Raw genomic sequence first — 16,830 nt, 5'->3', positions numbered from 1 at the left:
TTGCGATCACCCGAATAGGACACTACCTCCTCACGCTGGAGCACTGGAGCATCAAATTAACCATTTGTGAGATTTCATTTTCACATCTGACCAGCGTGGGTGATGTATGGTTAAAACATACTCCATGACCGACCAAGTGTGGGGAGGCCTTCATCCAGCAGTGGTTTGACAAAGGGCTCTAAATGGTTATTTTTATCATTTAATTTCACGCATAAATCTATCAGGATGCATTTTTTACCTGCGATATTGTAAGGAATGCACAGATGTGATTACCCTTATATTGCACATTTCGATGTACGATAATAATAATATATAACTTTTCGTCTATCCAATGCTGGATGAAGGCCTCCCTGTGCTGTAAGGATCATGGGGGCTGTGGGTTCATGAAGGGTGGGAGGACTCGCCACGGATATCAGCTACGGCCTAGAATCTAACTCAGGTTTGCGGATATACAGCATCGTGCGCCTACTACTGCACCACCGCTTCTCCACATCCTCAGCGGACAACGTATTTTCTATATTCAGTTTTTTTACATACTCTTTGTTTTTTTCGGTAAAGTCACGTAGGTCGAAAAATAACATAAAACAAAAAATAATATACCGAAATAACCAAAGAGTATGGATTCCTGCAGTCACGAAAGCTTCAAATCAAGATTTTCTTTTTACACTTTGCGTTTTTCTAAGAGCAAGGGGAAGAAAAAGAAACCCCCGCCGTGAAGGGCACGAGGAGCGCTATAAATGAGAAGCTATGTTCGGACAGCCACACTGACTGAGCTGCCCTAACTTGAGCATAAATAACGTGGATGAGGATATTACGGGAAGGGTCGTAATTCTTGCCGCTGTGCACCCACTGGTCTCCGCTGCCCTTTGCCTCCAACCCGTGGCTCCTCAGGCACCTGTCCCATGCCAAGGGCTGAGCAGGTGTCTCTCTGGATTGCTGCTTTTGTGTGATTGGCCACCCCCCCTGTTCTTACCTGGAACACGGAAACCGAGGAAAACACTGGGAAGAGGAATGAACTCCATTAAGCCTGTCACGCGCTCACAGGCCCGGTTTACCACGCAGATCCACACGGCCAGTAACCCTCTCGCACAAATCCTACATCGACATTTCGTCCGTCGACATGTCAAGACAACTGTTCAACGTTGTGAACAATTTTTGTTATTATGCAGTGGACGGGGAACACTTTTTGCCACCTAAACACGCACACCTCCATCCGTCGTTCCCTCGGGGATCCCGGGTGAATGTTGGTGCAGCGTGAATGGCAAACAGCAGACCCTGGGTAACAGTCACCACGAGATCTTTCGGCAAACATCCGTACTACAAAGGCCAAAAGTAACATCTTATATATTTCTTAAATGTACGCGGAAGACGTAAGTCCTACTTTGTGCAAAAGTTCGGTTTTAGACCGTGGCTGAAAGTGAAAGGAATCCACTCGACCTTACGAAACCGCTTGAGCAATTCTAATTTAACAACAAAAAACGCATCTACAGGCATCTCGAGATGAGTGCAACTGCTACAGCAGTAGCAGCAGCAGCTACATTTCAAACATTCACTTTGCCAACGCTAAAACCGTCAAACCGCGTTACAATCACAGGCGGGGGGTGGGTCCCTCTTCACAAGTTCCATTCGACCCCCGACTCTCTGTTCAGTCACCACAACGTAGATTCAAGCAGTCGACACATGAAGCGGCACGAATACCCGTATCTTCCTAAAACAAGGTCGATCTTTAACCCACCGTGACCTAGATATGTGGCTTAGAGGCGACATATGAAGTCACGACAAAACTGCATTGGTATTCCCAGGTTGCTGTATCATCACTATTATTATTCTTGGTTCTTTCGGTAAAGTCACGTAGAAGGGAAATAATAAAATAATACAAATCAAACAATAAAATTCTCACGACGTTTCGATTGCAACACAAGCAATCATCATCAGGTGTGAAACCTCACAGCAAGAAAATTTGAAAAAAGTGGCGGTTTTTTTCTTAACGTTTTATTTGTATTACTTTATTATTTCCCTTCTACGTGACTTTACCGAAAGAACCAAGAATATGAATCCCTGCAGTCACGAAAGCTTTAAATTCAAAATCACTATTATTGTTTGACTCAAAGGCCACTGCAGTTGAATTAGAAAATAAAACAGGCACACTGGGTCGCTTTGAAATGACCACGTGTAAACGAACGGCACAAACATATCCCCTGCTGCTCATCCCACGACTTCTTGTTGTTGTTGTTGTTGCAACCTCACATTAGCTCCTTGAGAAGAGGGCAACAAAATAACCTCGCCCCCTGCCCCCCCCCCCCCCAAGGACAATGCACAAGAGGCAAAGGTCCCATAAACGCTTTCGATTTTAAGTCACAGATAGGGACAGCACGTGTGTGCGTTACGAAGGTTATTCGAGAAGGCGTTGCTGGTGTACACCTTGCAATAGTCAACATGGGACCTTTGTTGCCAGTATCATAGTATGAAAAAAAAGAAGAATAGGTTTAACCCTTTCTGGCAATAAATGCCCTGACAGTGGTATTGTTTGTGTACTGGTCGCCTTTTTGGCGTTCTCTGATCTGACACTGTTGAGACTAAGCCCTCGAAAAGGCTGTGTCTGGTGTAGGCCAATTAGTTTAAAAGACCATGCCATATATTACCAGAACGTGTTATGTTTACATGCTCACCACAAACACGTTGGGTTAACGCAGATATTATTCCTCGCAATAGTCGTTAAACGTTGGTTTGTGCCTGCGAGGGTGTGCACACGTCCAATCGCCATCCCTGGCAACCCCTTACCTTATTACAGACCAATTCAGACCTTACTGGTCACCCCGTGCCCTTATAAATCTCAAAGTTCATCTTACAAAGTCCCGTCACAAGGGAGAAACACAAGAAGACACAAAACTGCACGCATCCCAACGGCCGTGCGCCGTATGGACCTAAAAACTAAATTGACCTGTTCAAGAATACGGGGTAAGCCGTATGGGTTGACAGCTTCACCCACGCTGGGCACCAACAGCAGTTCTAAAAAAAAAACACATTTCTGGCGCAATGCTACCCACGTGTATTTGTTTGATCGTGTTGTATAACGGTCATTATACAACGTTGTGTTGTTAGCTAAGCCAAACACGTTCTTACCGACTGGAGGTTAAATTTCCTTCACTTGCGGGGCGGTCAACCCCACAGTTACGAGTTGCAGTGCATCTCACGCAAAACACTGACAGACGCCGACCGTCATTGAACCGAGATCATTCCCCTTCCCCCCCCCCCCCCCGTGGAGTGCGACGCTGCAGCCGCTAAAAAGCGCGCTCGCTCGCCAATGTATAGGGGGGGGCCGTTTCAAGGCGCTTTGGTCATCATCATCAAAGCCGTCTCTCGCGATCCTAGCAGCTGCCGTCCAAACACAGCGGACTTCGAGCCGGCACCTGCACAGCAGCTGATCCCCTTTCGATTTTCCGCGCACCGCCACGCGTTGCTCCACGATAGTTCGCCCGTGTTGGAGGCGCTGGTGCCGCGGTTGGCGCTACGCAGCGCCTACGAGGCCGGCGACACGAGTTCGATTCTCGCTCACGGCCACCGACATCGGTGGCGATTGTCCGAACCGGTCTCGGGCCTCCTCCCCTAGGTCGACTCGGCCTCAAATGAGTACCTGGTGCGGTGGTGTAGTAAAACATCGCCACCGGGGATCTTGAGGCCGGCCGGGCGTGGTGCTGGCCACCCACCCTCTCTTCATGCGCCGTGTCGGCCCTTCAGAGGTGCTGCTCGCTAACAGCACTTGCCCCAACAGCCTGTTAAGGCTACACGGGGGATCTTTGTCTTTGTGGGGACGAGAGGCGTTCATCCAGCAGTGGACAGACCACGGCTGGCGATCATGCAAACAGAGGGTCAACATTTGCAGTCCTTAATAAGATTAGGCCTCCCGCTTTACCCACCTCATCACATTCCAACATAGAATGATGATGATGACGACGACGATGTAATCCATGTTAGTGTGAGGGCTGTTTGTGCACTCACTGGCGCGCGAGCGAATTGATGCGGTAACTCGCACGCGGTCTGCGGAGTCAATGAAAGCGGCTCCATTGATCCACCAATTAACCGCAACGCTTCACCTTCGTTTCTTGCCTTTTCCTTGACACTCGAAACGGCGGCGCGGAGATTGAACCCCCCCCACCCCTCCCCAGCGAGGGGTACGGCCTCGACTCGCCAACCTCCCCCTCGGGGTGCCCACGATGATGATTTACATGGGGCCCGGTCGAGGTTTAGAAGGGCGGTGCGGTGCGTGCGCGCGTTTATTTATTGGCCACGTCTCGTCGCTGTGCTCATCGTCAATGCGTGCTTTCCAACGTTCCAGCGTTCGGCCGACTAAAAACACTTTAAAGGGAAATTCACGCGCGTAAGACGCAGCGAGCGGGCCACGATTCTGTGTGTGTTGCCAGTGGCCTACAAAGTGCACCTGGCATGGCACAAGGGGCCGTCCATAAATGACGTCACGCACCTAGGGGGGTGGGGGTCAGGCATTTGTGACGATGTGTGACGAGAGGGGGGGGGGGGGTTGAGAAATGTGACGTCACATCAAAATGCGCAACTTTAAATAAATATAGACAACACGTTCTATTTAATTAAATAGACTTTTTAATTAATGTTTTCTCCTACAACATCAGAGTGCAGCGCCACATTAAAACGCACAATTACGATAGTTTAAAGCGATTTGAAGCATGTTTTATTTTCAAAATGGAAATATGGTTTGGGGGGGGGCAGAGCTTTGTGACGTCATATTTGAGGGGGGGTCTGACTTTTTGTGACGCCGTGTAACGAGAGGGGGGGGGGGTCAAAAATCGTCCAAAATCGCGTGACGTCATTTATGGACGGCCCCCGAGCGCCGTGGTCACGTCGCCGCCACTTCGTGGCCCAGCGGTGGTGCTTGTTGTTATCGTTGTTGTTATCGTTGTTGTTATCGTTGTTGTTATTGTTGTTGTTATTGTTGTTGTTATTGTTGTTGTTGTTATCGTTGTTGTTATCGTTGTTGTTATTGTTGTTGTTATCGTTGTTGTTATCGTTGTTATTGTTGTTATTGTTGTTGTTTCACGCAAACAAAACCCGCTTGCACGTGTCACAGTTTCACAAACAATCTGGCGGTCCCTTCCTGGAAAATCCCTTCTTAAAACACAGTACTGTTATAGACCACCCCCCCTCTGTATGGCGCCCTGAAGTTGTAAATCTAAACAATGAGAAAATTGGGAACAGTACAATTATTGAAATTGCTATGGCAGTTGTGTACAAACACGCCTATTTCATGCTGCCCTTCTAACACTCTTCTGCTGTCTAAGGAAGGCCACTTTCCCACACAGTCAATTTTCTCAATTGCTTCTGCAATTTTCACGAAAATTAAGTGTGCTCATTTCACAGGTGGAAGTGGTTTAAGCTGTATCTGCAAATATACGTTTTTAGTAATTAATAGCATCAAGTGAGCTAAATGCAGTGGTTGAAATGGATTCCCTTCTCAACACTGCCTATGAACAAATTACTCGAAGTGTAATCATAATAAAGTAGGGTTTGCTTGGCTTATGCAAATACTTTTGGAAAACATTGGTCCAGAGGGGCCATCGGTTGTTGGACTTAAATGTGAATTTATTTTGGCAAAGAAACAGACCTGTATCAGCGTATTACTACTCTATTGCCCACGAGCCAACAAAGTAGTGCATCATTACTTCTGAAAAATGCATTTGCGTGTTTACCCTTCTTGGACATGGAAAACACGTTTCCTTCTGAATTATTAGTACTGTAATTTATAATAATGCAGCCAATTTTCCATTCCAATGCTGGATGAAGGCGTCCTGATGCCGTATATGTATGTTGAACTTCTTTCGCACCATACGTAGCCAATCGTACTAATCGGAGGTGCAGGGAAAGGACAACTAGACACGTCTGCCAAAGGTGCGTGTTTAACCATACTTCACCACACTGGTTAGTGCGGGTTGATGAAGGTCAGGTGCTAATAATGTTAGCCGTGGCCAGGAATCGAACCGGGTTCGCGTGGTTTTTTTAATGCGGTGCGCTAACCACCGTGTACATTCATAAAGCACAGCCAATAAGATGGGATGCTTACGATTTCTTTGCAACTTTAATTAACCACTGCCAGCCCACCAAGATTGCCTCGGCCATCGCACGCGGGGCGGGGGAATGGTCTGCTCGTGCCAAGAGTCAAACTGATTGAGGGAGTCGGAAGAGACATGGAAATGAGTGAAGGCCACGAGAGAGAGAGAGAGTCGACGGGCGGGGACACGTGGCAAACTCCCTAACGAGGGCCCACCCCCCGTTTGTGGCGCCCGCCGAAAATAGACGCGTCAGCCCGAGTGTGCATAATTGAAATGTCTTCAAAACCACACACGGGGCCTGGGCGCCTTCGCCATGTACGGAATTCACCGGTACGGGGTTTTTTTGTTCCACGAGCGTGCCAGAATGTCCGCAAGGAATCGCGTCAGGCAACCAATGTCGGGCGGATGCAGTGAGGGGGAGGGGTTTGTAGGAATTTATTAACCTCTTGGCTTTTTGACATCGTAAGAACGCACGATTACAGATTTACAATACGACATGACAACAGCACGAGCGAAACGTATACGAATGTACATTTGTACACAATAAAAAAAACTCCATTCCATGACCATGCAAACATAAGCATTTGTAAATGTGCAGTTATACAAGGGGGATATTATCTTAAATAAGATTGTCATATTGCTAACTATGTATATATATACGGAAGGCTGTGAGAGACAAAGCACCGAGAGCCCGTATGGGTTACCAAAAAACTCAACGGACGAATATGAATACGCACTGTATACCCTACGATGTTCCTAAGTACTGCAGACTGTAATATAATATTAAAGGTTTGTTATTCATTATTACTACTGTTTGCGCTGTGTGCAAAATGCAATCGAGGAACAATGTGTGCCAAGGTAAATAAAGCAACGGCTTCCATCTCAGAAGGGGCTCGCAGCAGTCCTTCATTCGGCTCCTCGTCCACGAGAGCTGACGAGTCACACGGTCGTGATGACCTTCAGGGAGCCCGATCGGAAATGCATCATCTTCTTCTTGAGGGACCGCGACGCCTTGATGCGGCACGCGGCGTGCTGCTGGCCCCGCACGCCGCCGCCGCCGCCTCCCCGCGCCTCCGGCCCCCTCGCCGCCACCGGAGCCGCCACCACCGGAGCCTTTTGACCGCCGCGTCTCCCCGCGAGGGGCAATCCCTTGCTCTGCTGCCGCCCTCCGGTGTCAACGTCGTCCTCCTCCTCCTCGTCCGAGGCGGAGGAACCCGTGCTCACGCTGAAGCCGCCGGCGTCGCCGTCGCTGTCGCTGTCCGTGGCGACCTCCTCCTCCTCCTCGTCGTCGTCGTCGCGATCGTCGTCGTCGACTTCGGAGCACGGGACGCCCTCGCTGGCGCTCGTCTCCCCATCTCCAAAGCGGTTGGTCGTGTGGTCGCTCATCTCATCCTCGCTCGTGTCCATCACCGTGCCGTGGAAGAGCGACTCGCACTCGGCGGAGTACTCCGAGCGCTCAGAGTCACTGTCCGCCCGCGCGACGGCCGTCGCGTACGCGCGCGCCATGCGCACGTGCGCCAGCGCCGGGGCCAGCGCCGGCGGGTGCACGCGGACGCGTGCCGGGGCCGGCCGCCTGCGGTGACGCGGCTGCTGCTGGGGCAGCGGCGGCGCCGGCACTCTGCCGTGCGCGGCTCCGTGCGGCTGAACGGGCTCCCGGGAGCGACCCTTTGGTTGCGGCGCCAAGCGTTTGACGCCTCGGCCACTGCCACCGGCAGCGGCGGCGGCGCTCTTGCGGCAGTCGCGTCCATCGACCCTCGACACGGCGTCTCGGCAGCACCGCTCGGCGCAAGCGGCCGGGTTCTGCATCCTGTCCTCGTCCCTCCTGCGCGCACGCTGCTCCTCGACCTTCGGGGGCCTCGCTTTTGTTGGGCCGAGCCTCTTGTTGCCGTTCCAGTCCGCGTGCGTCCCGTACTTCTTGCTGCTCTTAATGGCAGTTTTACGGCCGCTCCCTTTGCGTCTGCTCTCCACGCTCTCCATGCTGCGGTGATGTGGTTGCGCAGACCTGTTTCCCTTGAGAAGCACGTGCCCATTGCTGGTCCTGCAGTTACCCGCGTCGGCTCTCGGTTGGGCCCGTGGCACCACGTTGCGTCCACCCGTCCTTTTGTCCAATTTTCCGTGAGTCGCTTTGATGACCGCTCCATGGTTCGACACATTCAGTGCTCTGGACCTGTCCTTTGGCAGAGCGAAGCGCTCCTCGACGATCTGCTGCTTGCTTGTGGCATCCCTGTACCTCAGTTCGACTCCTTTTCCTGGTGTGGCGTGCGTGCCTCTGGGTACCTGATGGGACACTCTTGATGACGACGGCTTAGAGTCTTCTTCATACCTCTCCACGCGCGATGAGCCTTTGACACGGCTCAAATGTGAGGGGAGGCCTCCGGTTCTTTTTGGAGAATCGTTACATATCAGAGGCAGCACATTGGCAATGAGCTTCGGCTGCTCTTTGGACTTTGGGCTTGGCGAGGGTTCGGACCTCTGCTGATGGCACCTCGGAGTTTCACTCTCATTGATCGTTTGCACGTTTTTCTCTGGAATTACCTCTTTGCAACTGTCCACGCATTGTAAAGTGTCCGGTTTAAGATCTGCTCCCAGATTGATGTTTTCCAGAGTCACTGGCTTTTCCTCATGCTTGGGCTTGAGCCGCCCGTTCGTGATGGGCATGTTGGGACCGGCATTAAAACTCTCCATCCTGCTCAGTTTCACTCCGTTGCCTCCGCTCGCACCTGGCGCGCGTTTGCGGTCAAGCAAGCTGCAAATGTACCCGCTCACCCTCTCGTTCGCTACACCGTCCCGCGAGAGGGGCACGGGCCCCGGCGACGGAACGAACCCGGAGCACGGCCTCCGCTCGCTTCCGCCGGGACGTCGAGACGTCATGGCGTCGTGAGGACCCGACGCGGCGCCGGGGCAGTGGAGGAAGAGCGGGCTCTGGATCGCCACGGCGTGCAGCGGGCTCGGGTAGCGGTACACGTCGCTGCCGTCTCGCGACGTCAGGTCGGAGACGTAACGGCCGCTCGCCTCGGCGCCGCGGGCGGAGGGACAGCCCGCGGGGGGCGGGGGGCCCGGCGTGGGGTCGTCGGGCAGGGAGCGGCGGGTCGCCGTGCCAGCCCCCGAGGTCTCGCTCCGGAGCCGCAGCAGGTCCCCTGTGGACGACGAGGGGGGCACGAGGCCAAAGGCACGCGTTAGAGTCGTAACGAGCACATCGGTAAGGCGTGAAAAAAACATAGGCCTGCTCGGCAACGACAACCCCCGTAGAATTTTGATTTCAAGCTTTCGTGACTGTGTGAAGCACCTGATGATGACCGTTTGTGTTATGGTCGAAACGTCGTGAGAATTTTTATTGTTTTATATATATTTTATTATTTTATTGTTTCCCTTCAACGTGACTTTACCTAAAGAGCTAAGAATATGAACCCCCGTAGAGTTTGTGTTAACACTCCCTGCCTCATGGAATTTTATGGTACGTGAGCAAGCTGCCGTAAATCATCAGGATGAATGGCAATAAATATAACTCTTGTATAGAATACAGAAACATATTTGGAGAATATTAACCATTTAAATGAGGGGTGGAGGTGCAGCAGTGGTGCTGTCGTAAGCAGACTCCGCAAGTTTGATTTCTGGCCATGGCTAACACCAGTGTGCGAGTGATCTCTGAACCTGTCCTGGGCCCCCATCCTTGCCCAATCAACACTCCACAGCGTGATGAAGTATGGTCAAATAATGACAACGCAGTGTGTGGGAAGGCCTTCATCCAGCAGTGGATTGACAATTGTCTGTAGTTTATTTATTAATTATTATTTAACTGATGCGATCGACTTCCCACATGACCGTACTCATTCTACATAGCCCAGAGAAGTGAAGGTTTGCGCTGTCCCCCAACGGGATTTGAACCCTGAACCTTCTGATCGACAGCTGTGTGCTCAATTCACAGCACCACCCAGTCTGCTCGGGATTTCAATTTGCAGGAAAGCTTTGTCTATTTGCTCGACTGCTGTGTGCCAGTGGGCCCTCTGTACACAGGAGGAAGATGAGCTCATGATGAATAGTCGAACGTTTACCGTGTGACCTTACAACAAAACGCGTTTGCATCAATGGCAGGGAATCGGGCGTGCCACGGCTGTGATTGATTATAGCTAAACACAAACAATACCAATGAGTGCTATTTTTTTACCAAAAAACATTGCTACATAATTGTTAAACAGGAAGACACATACGCTGGCTGTTATTTAAACATGTTTCTATTTTCGACACAAATAATACTTCACCAATCGAATATAATTGTGACTGGTTAAATTTTAAAAGTTTTTCTTCCTGTTCTGTATCCACTGTGCTGCGTATGCAAGTCCATCAACACATTTAGTGACAATAACCTACAAAGGTAAAGGTGGAGCCCTGCTCTGTCCGATTCGCGCCACCGATTACCCAAGGGAAGGCCCCCCACTAGAGGGAATCGCCTGTCTGGAGGGCACTTGGCCTACTCTTCCGTGCTTGCCAGACATCTTGGAAGGTGATCGGTGTACCCACACGTCACCCCACCGCACACGAGCCACTGATAACGAGTGGTGTACGCATTTTACTGTATAATGCTGGGTGGACAGAGGCGGAGGCCCTTTGTTCTACTGCCGCAAATGGAACTGGTTGCCGAACCATCACACCAGAGCAGCATCCCAATCACAGTTACTATTCAGTCTATTATAGCACACACAAATACGGCGTCAAAATATAATAGCGTACAGGATCAAAGTAGCATAGGAATAAGGAAATTCTACACATTTCAAAACGTAAACTTTGAGAGGCATTTACCCGAGGATAGAGGCCTCTCACGGGCCCGGCCCTGCTGCTGGGGGCACTGAAGGGCCACCTTCGCCGCCGCGGTGGCCCCGGCCGCCGGGAGGGGCCCGCACATCTCCCGGGGGTGCTCTCCGGGCCCCCTGAAGAGCGGCAGCTCGGAGGTGAAGCCGGGGTGCGTTTCGGCGGCGGCGGGGGCAGCGGCGGGGCTGGCCGGGCTCGGGGCGGCGCGACCCGGTGGGGAGCACGAGCCGAGGCTGGAACGCGAGCCCGAGAGGCAGTCGCTGAAGATCGAGTTGCACGAGTTGGAGAGCGAGCCGTCGCTCAGGTCGTAGTAGCCTGCGTCCGTCACCAGCAACGCCACAGGCGATTTAGATCAAGGGTCAGCCGGCGATGACGCACAACACCAACAACAACACTGGCAACAACACCGGCAACAACAGCAGCAGCAGCTAAGGCACCAAGTGGTGGTGGTGTTTCCGCAGCATGCGTGCCAGGCGAGGTGAATCCAAAGGCTCGCTGCTTGGCAAGAGGTCACGGGACAGACCCAGGTGTTATGGATTAACCGATTGAGATGACTGATATATGCACACATATACAGTACAGTATACAGACATGCACACAAAGAGAAAGATGCCCCCTATATAGCCTTTAACATACTTGGAGCAAGTGTTGTTAGCGAGGGTCTACGAAGGCAGGAACGGCACACCGGAGGGGGGGGGGAGGTGGCCAGCACCACGCCCGGCCGCCTTTGTCTCCCCAGTGCTAATGTTTACACATCACTGCAGATACATATTTAAAGCTGAGTCGTGCCTGGGGAGGCCCGGGACAAGGTCACAGGTATCATTCACTAGTCGTGGTTGGTAATGATCAAACTCAGATCACTGGGTTCAAGGCATACATTGGTACACAAATATAGATACTGTAGAACAAATGCGCATTCACACAGTTAATCCATTCGGTCGCAGAAGGGGAAATTCCACATTTCTATGGTTCGGGCGAATGGGTGGTCGAATAAGTTCCTTGAACAACTATCAAGACGAGCAAATATAAATAAGGCCGACGTCAGCGTCACCGGCCATTGAGATGTAATGCCACTCTATGAATGCACGCCTACTTTGTATAATGAATCGTCTGCGTGCCTTGTTTGTTCACACGTGTTTGCCGTCCCACTTGAAACCATGGGGTTTTCTCGCCCGCACAAATTTAATCTGTCGGGATGAAAGTTTATCTCATTGTACAGCTTTCATTGATGTGCGCGCATCTACGCCAATTAGCAGATTGGTTTCACGATAGGCTGAGATTTTTTTTTTTAAACGAGTGGGGTATTTGTATTTTTTGTTTTGTTTTATCACAGTTCCTCGGCAGAGCGCTGGCCACGGCTGCCCGCCTTGCTCGCGCTCCCACCAGACTGCCTTGTGTATTACGGCGGGGTCCCGCGTCGGCACCTTTTATGCGAGCCAGCCCCGTCCTTTCAAAGCAGCCGATGCCCGCAGGTGACCCACCCTACACGCGCGCTACAGCGGCGGGGGGGGGGGGGCGTTGAATTTTCAAATTGGCTCCCCCCCGTTGATCACGGGTCATGAATGCGGGAACTCCCGCGCTACAATCTTTAGGTCTCCTGGTGCCCCATTATCCCCTCCTCGGCCGCGGGAGGCTACAACAACCTTTGTGCTTGCGATGCGCAATGAATACAACTCAGACGATAGCGACTACGGAGTGTATCGGAGGCAGACTTCTCCTCTGTGCCATTTGAACCGAATTAACATCTCGCACAACGATGCACTATGCGACTATCTGTACGACTAACTGCATTTACTGTTACTCTATAATATTAATAGTGTATACCCTATTTAATAAACTACGGTCAAGAGGTTGTTTTTGTTGTTGCGACGTTCGTGTCCCAAAGAGCTCTTATGATGTTCAACGTAAAAGCTCCCGTGTGTATTACAGTATACAATCAAGCGTGCAAGCGGCGTCACAGTGGCTGGGCGCACTCTTTATGGGTTCAATTCCCGGCCACGGCTAACGTGAGTGGCGATTGTTATCTAAACCGGTCATACCAGCCCCACCCAACCCTCCTCCGCTGCCTATCGGCGTGGTGAAGTATGGCCAAACAATTCCCGTGGGCGACACTGCGCGGGCACGTCAGAATACAGCAGTGAATTTACAAAGGGATGCGCATTGCTATTCCTATTAAGTATTGAGTAGTTAGTAGTAGTCGTAAGTTGCTGTGGTTATGAATCATAAATACTCGTCTAAGGAATATGCAGCTTCCCCTTCACGTAATAGAACACGTAATAAAACACCGTGCACCCATCACAATAAAAATGTGAACATCACTCTGCGCATTGCACTTGCAGCATTCTACACGCGCTGGTATTAACTTCGCAATCGGTACTGCCACCGCAATACACTGCGGTGGAAATGTACGCACATCATGTAAAATGCATCTCATTCTTATTTCGTGTTATATGGAGAGGGGGTTGCGCTATTGAACCGCCGATGCAAATCTCTCCCCTGTCCACGTGTCCGTTATTTATGGGTAGGTCGACTCAGCCTGTGTCGGCACTTGGCTCAACAGCTACACGGGGGATCTTTGTCTTTATCCGTTTGTCCACGTGTCTCAGTGTGTCCCCGTCCGTGTGTCTCAGCGTGTGTGCGCGTGCGTCACGCACCGGAGCTGGGCCGGCTGTCCGTCTCTGACTGCTTCACGGCCGCTCTGTCCATGTCCATCTTGAGCTCGCTGAACTGCTCGTTCAGGTGGCGAAGCCGCGACAGGAGCCCGAGGTCGCGCTGGGGGAGGCAGCCCTAGGAGTCAACGCGGGAGCGCGGGGGGCAGTGAATACCCTCCCCCCCACAACTATTCCACATACAGAGACTGTTGGGGCAAGTGCCGTTAGCGAGCACCTACGGGTGGCCAACACCACGCCCGGCCGCCTTTGTCTCCCCAGTGGCAATGTTTACACACCGCACCAGGTACTCATTTGAGGATGAGTCGACCTAGGGGAGGCCCGGGACCGGTTCAGATAATCGTCACTGGTGTTGGCCGTGAGCAGGAATCGAACCCGGGTGGCCAGGTTCATAGCGCAGCGCGCTTACCGCTACACTATCGCTCCCCACACACACAGTGGCACACACACAGTGACACACACACAGTGACACACACACAGTGACACACACACACAGTGACACACACACACAGTGACACACACACACAGTGACACACACAGTGACACACACAGTGACACACACAGTGACACACACAGTGACACACACACACACAGTGACACACACATAGTGACACAGTGACACACACAGTGACACACACACAGTGACACACACACACACACAGTGACACACACACACACAGTGACAGACACACACAGTGACAGACACACACAGTGACACACACACACACCGACCCAACAAAGACACACACTGACCCACACACAAACACACACACATAGTGACGCGCGCACACACACCGACCCAACGAACACACACACAGTGACCCCCGCACGCACACCGTGGCCGTTAAGGTGCAAAATAAGGAATGGCATCCGATAGCCGAGGGCGAGAGGCGCTGCGAGGTTTGCCCCCCACCCACGCCCCTTGCCCCGCAGCGCCCTCCAACCCCGGGGCCCGCAGCAGCGCCGCGCTAACTTTAGCCGGAGCGGGCATTTGTGGATTGGCGGCGTCTGCGGTGCCTCTGTCCCTGTATGCAGCGGTCAGCAGACTGCGACTTGAAAGAGGGAGAGGTCGCCGCTTCGATTTCCCGTGGCACGGCAGTGTGAAACATTGTTAAATCTCCCTGCTACCCCTCCGCCCGCCAGCCTTTGACTGTAACCCAGCAGCCCGAATGGGTACACGAATGGGTACACGAGTGGGTACTCGAATGGGTACACGAGTGGGTACACGAATGGGTACACGAGTGGGTACACGAACGGGTACACGAACGGGTACACGATGGGTACACGATGGGTACACCATAGCACGCGATCTCCAGGTCGCACAGCGTGGTCGTGGGGCAGTGTGGGTACTCGAACCTCGACCACGAATTTGACCGGCGTGGAGTAGCCCAAAATACCATCGAGAGGGGCACCTCAAATAATAATAAGTAGTCGTCGTAGTCGTTCACGGCTTGCCAAGCCGCTGCTGGATGAAGACTTCCCCGCACCGCGTCGGTTGTGGTAACTGTTTGACGATACTTCACCACGCCCGTCAGTGCGGGGTTGGCGATGGGTGGCGGCCCCAGGGCCTGCGAAGATCGCTCGCCACTGACGTCTACCGGTGCCGGGAATCGAACCCGGGTGGTCGAATTTGTAAAGCGCGATGCGCTGACCACTACACCGCCGCGCACCAGATAACGATTCCTCCAGCGGTCTAGCCTGACAGACAGACGGAGTGGGCTATGTGCTGTTTTGCGAGCACCCATCTCTGTCTCACGCACAGCCACGAATTGTTATCACGCACACACACACACACACGAGTTGTTCTCACGCACACATACACACACAGTTGTTCTCACGCACACACACACAGCTGTTCTCACGCACACACACAGTTGTTCTCACGCACACACACACAGTTGTTCTCACGCACACACACACACACACAGTTGTTCTCACACACACACACAGTTGTTCTCACACACACACACACGAGTTGTTCTCACGCACACACACACAGTTGTTCTCACGCACACACACACACGAGTTGTTCTCACCAGCTGCTCTTTCATCGCTCTGAGCGACTCCACGAAGTCGCGCTCCAGCGGTTGCTGGCGCGCGCTCACGCTCCCCGAATGATGCTGATGAGGATGTTGATGGCGGTGATGCTGATCCTGGTCGGCACTCGCGGGGGCTTCCAGGACGCCCCGCACCAGCGCCTCGTGCCTCCTCCGCAGCAGCTCGAGCTCGGCCAAGCCGGCCATACTCGCCTCCAGACGCTCGCTCGCTCGGCTGCGCTCGGGAGTTCCCGCTCCGGGACCGCGCGGCGCTCCGGTTTGCGCCACGAGCGTGGCCGGGTAAGAGCAACTGGGTCCCTGAGCGCAGGGCGCAGTGGCCACGCTGCTGCTGGCGTCTTGCATGCTGCTGCTGCCAACACCGCGTCTCTCCTGTTCCCGTGGCCACTGACTCACTGGCGCGGGTGTCACAGCGCGATCATCTGCGCCCCGTGGATGTTGCTCCGTGTACCTGCGCGCGCGCTCTGAGCCCCCACTCTCAGCCGGCGCCGCGAATATCTCACTCCAGGCCGCGATCCCATTGGTCCGCGCTGCCTATTGGGAGCGGTTACGTCACCACCAGATGGAGCCCCAAACTCCTCCACCACCACCCTCTCGAGTCTTAGTAGTTACCCGATGGCGGCTCACTCCTCCCCCCAATCTCTCTCCCCTCCGCCCCCACTCTCTCCTCCAAAATCTCCAGCCGCTCTCTGTCTCCCTGCCTCTCTCCTCCCTCCATCACTCCTCCTCCCACCTCCCCTGCCAGGGACACGACTCTCCTCGCCCGCCCTCCCTCCCCTCCTCCCATCCCCCGAAATCAAACCTTTCTCCAGACCCGCGTCGAGGCTGAAAAGCATCTGGCGGGACCTCTGCTCCACCCGTCCCGCCTGCTGTCTGCACCCTGCCTCCTTTGCAATGCGTAATTTCCACCGGGCTATGATACCTAATGAACCGTGATGTAGGAGAAACCTATCGTGGCAATCGTAATAATGGCAGTAGTGATTGGTGTCGACGTGCAACTAAACCCGACTGGCGCTCATTAAAAAAAAGAAGGTACCATTGTTTTACCGCGAGAACACTGCCCTATAATAGAATCCCGGAATGCGCCCCATCCCGTTAGACATTGGAAGCTAAGCGGGATTTTTTTAGGAGCCTGGATAGTGCTTGGTTGGGCGGCTATCGTGCGCAAAATACTTGTGTATCGTAGGCGTTGTGGGCAGTAGAGGGCACGTGTGGCGTTTT

At 52.8% G+C, this 16,830-nt stretch overlaps 1 protein-coding gene across 2 annotated transcripts; it reads right to left on the bottom strand.

Annotated features, from left to right (window-relative positions):
• Window positions 1-6,491: 6,491 nt before the first annotated feature.
• Window positions 6,492-16,238, bottom strand: DACT1 (dishevelled binding antagonist of beta catenin 1). 2 transcript variants are annotated; one of them, XM_032948380.2, is made up of 4 exons: window positions 15,592-16,238; window positions 13,541-13,673; window positions 10,878-11,201; window positions 6,492-9,217 (listed from the first exon to the last, which is right to left on the bottom strand). In XM_032948380.2, the coding sequence occupies exons 1-4, from the start codon at window positions 15,952-15,954 to the stop codon at window positions 7,020-7,022; spliced, it is 3,018 nt and encodes a 1,005-aa protein (XP_032804271.2). In that variant the 5' UTR covers window positions 15,955-16,238; the 3' UTR covers window positions 6,492-7,019. The 2 variants fall into 2 exon arrangements, with proteins under 2 accessions (XP_032804271.2, XP_032804272.2); XM_032948381.2 differs by having other exon boundaries at window positions 13,541-13,658.
• Window positions 16,239-16,830: the final 592 nt, after the last annotated feature.

Source organism: Petromyzon marinus, chromosome 6, assembly GCF_048934315.1.
Source record: "Petromyzon marinus isolate PM22_M1 ecotype Great Lakes invasive population chromosome 6, UKy_Petmar_22M1.pri1.0, whole genome shotgun sequence".
NCBI classification, from domain to species: domain Eukaryota; kingdom Metazoa; phylum Chordata; class Hyperoartia; order Petromyzontiformes; family Petromyzontidae; genus Petromyzon; species Petromyzon marinus.
The sequence above is the reverse complement of the archived record's forward strand: the minus strand, read 5'-3'. Positions and strand labels throughout refer to the sequence as shown.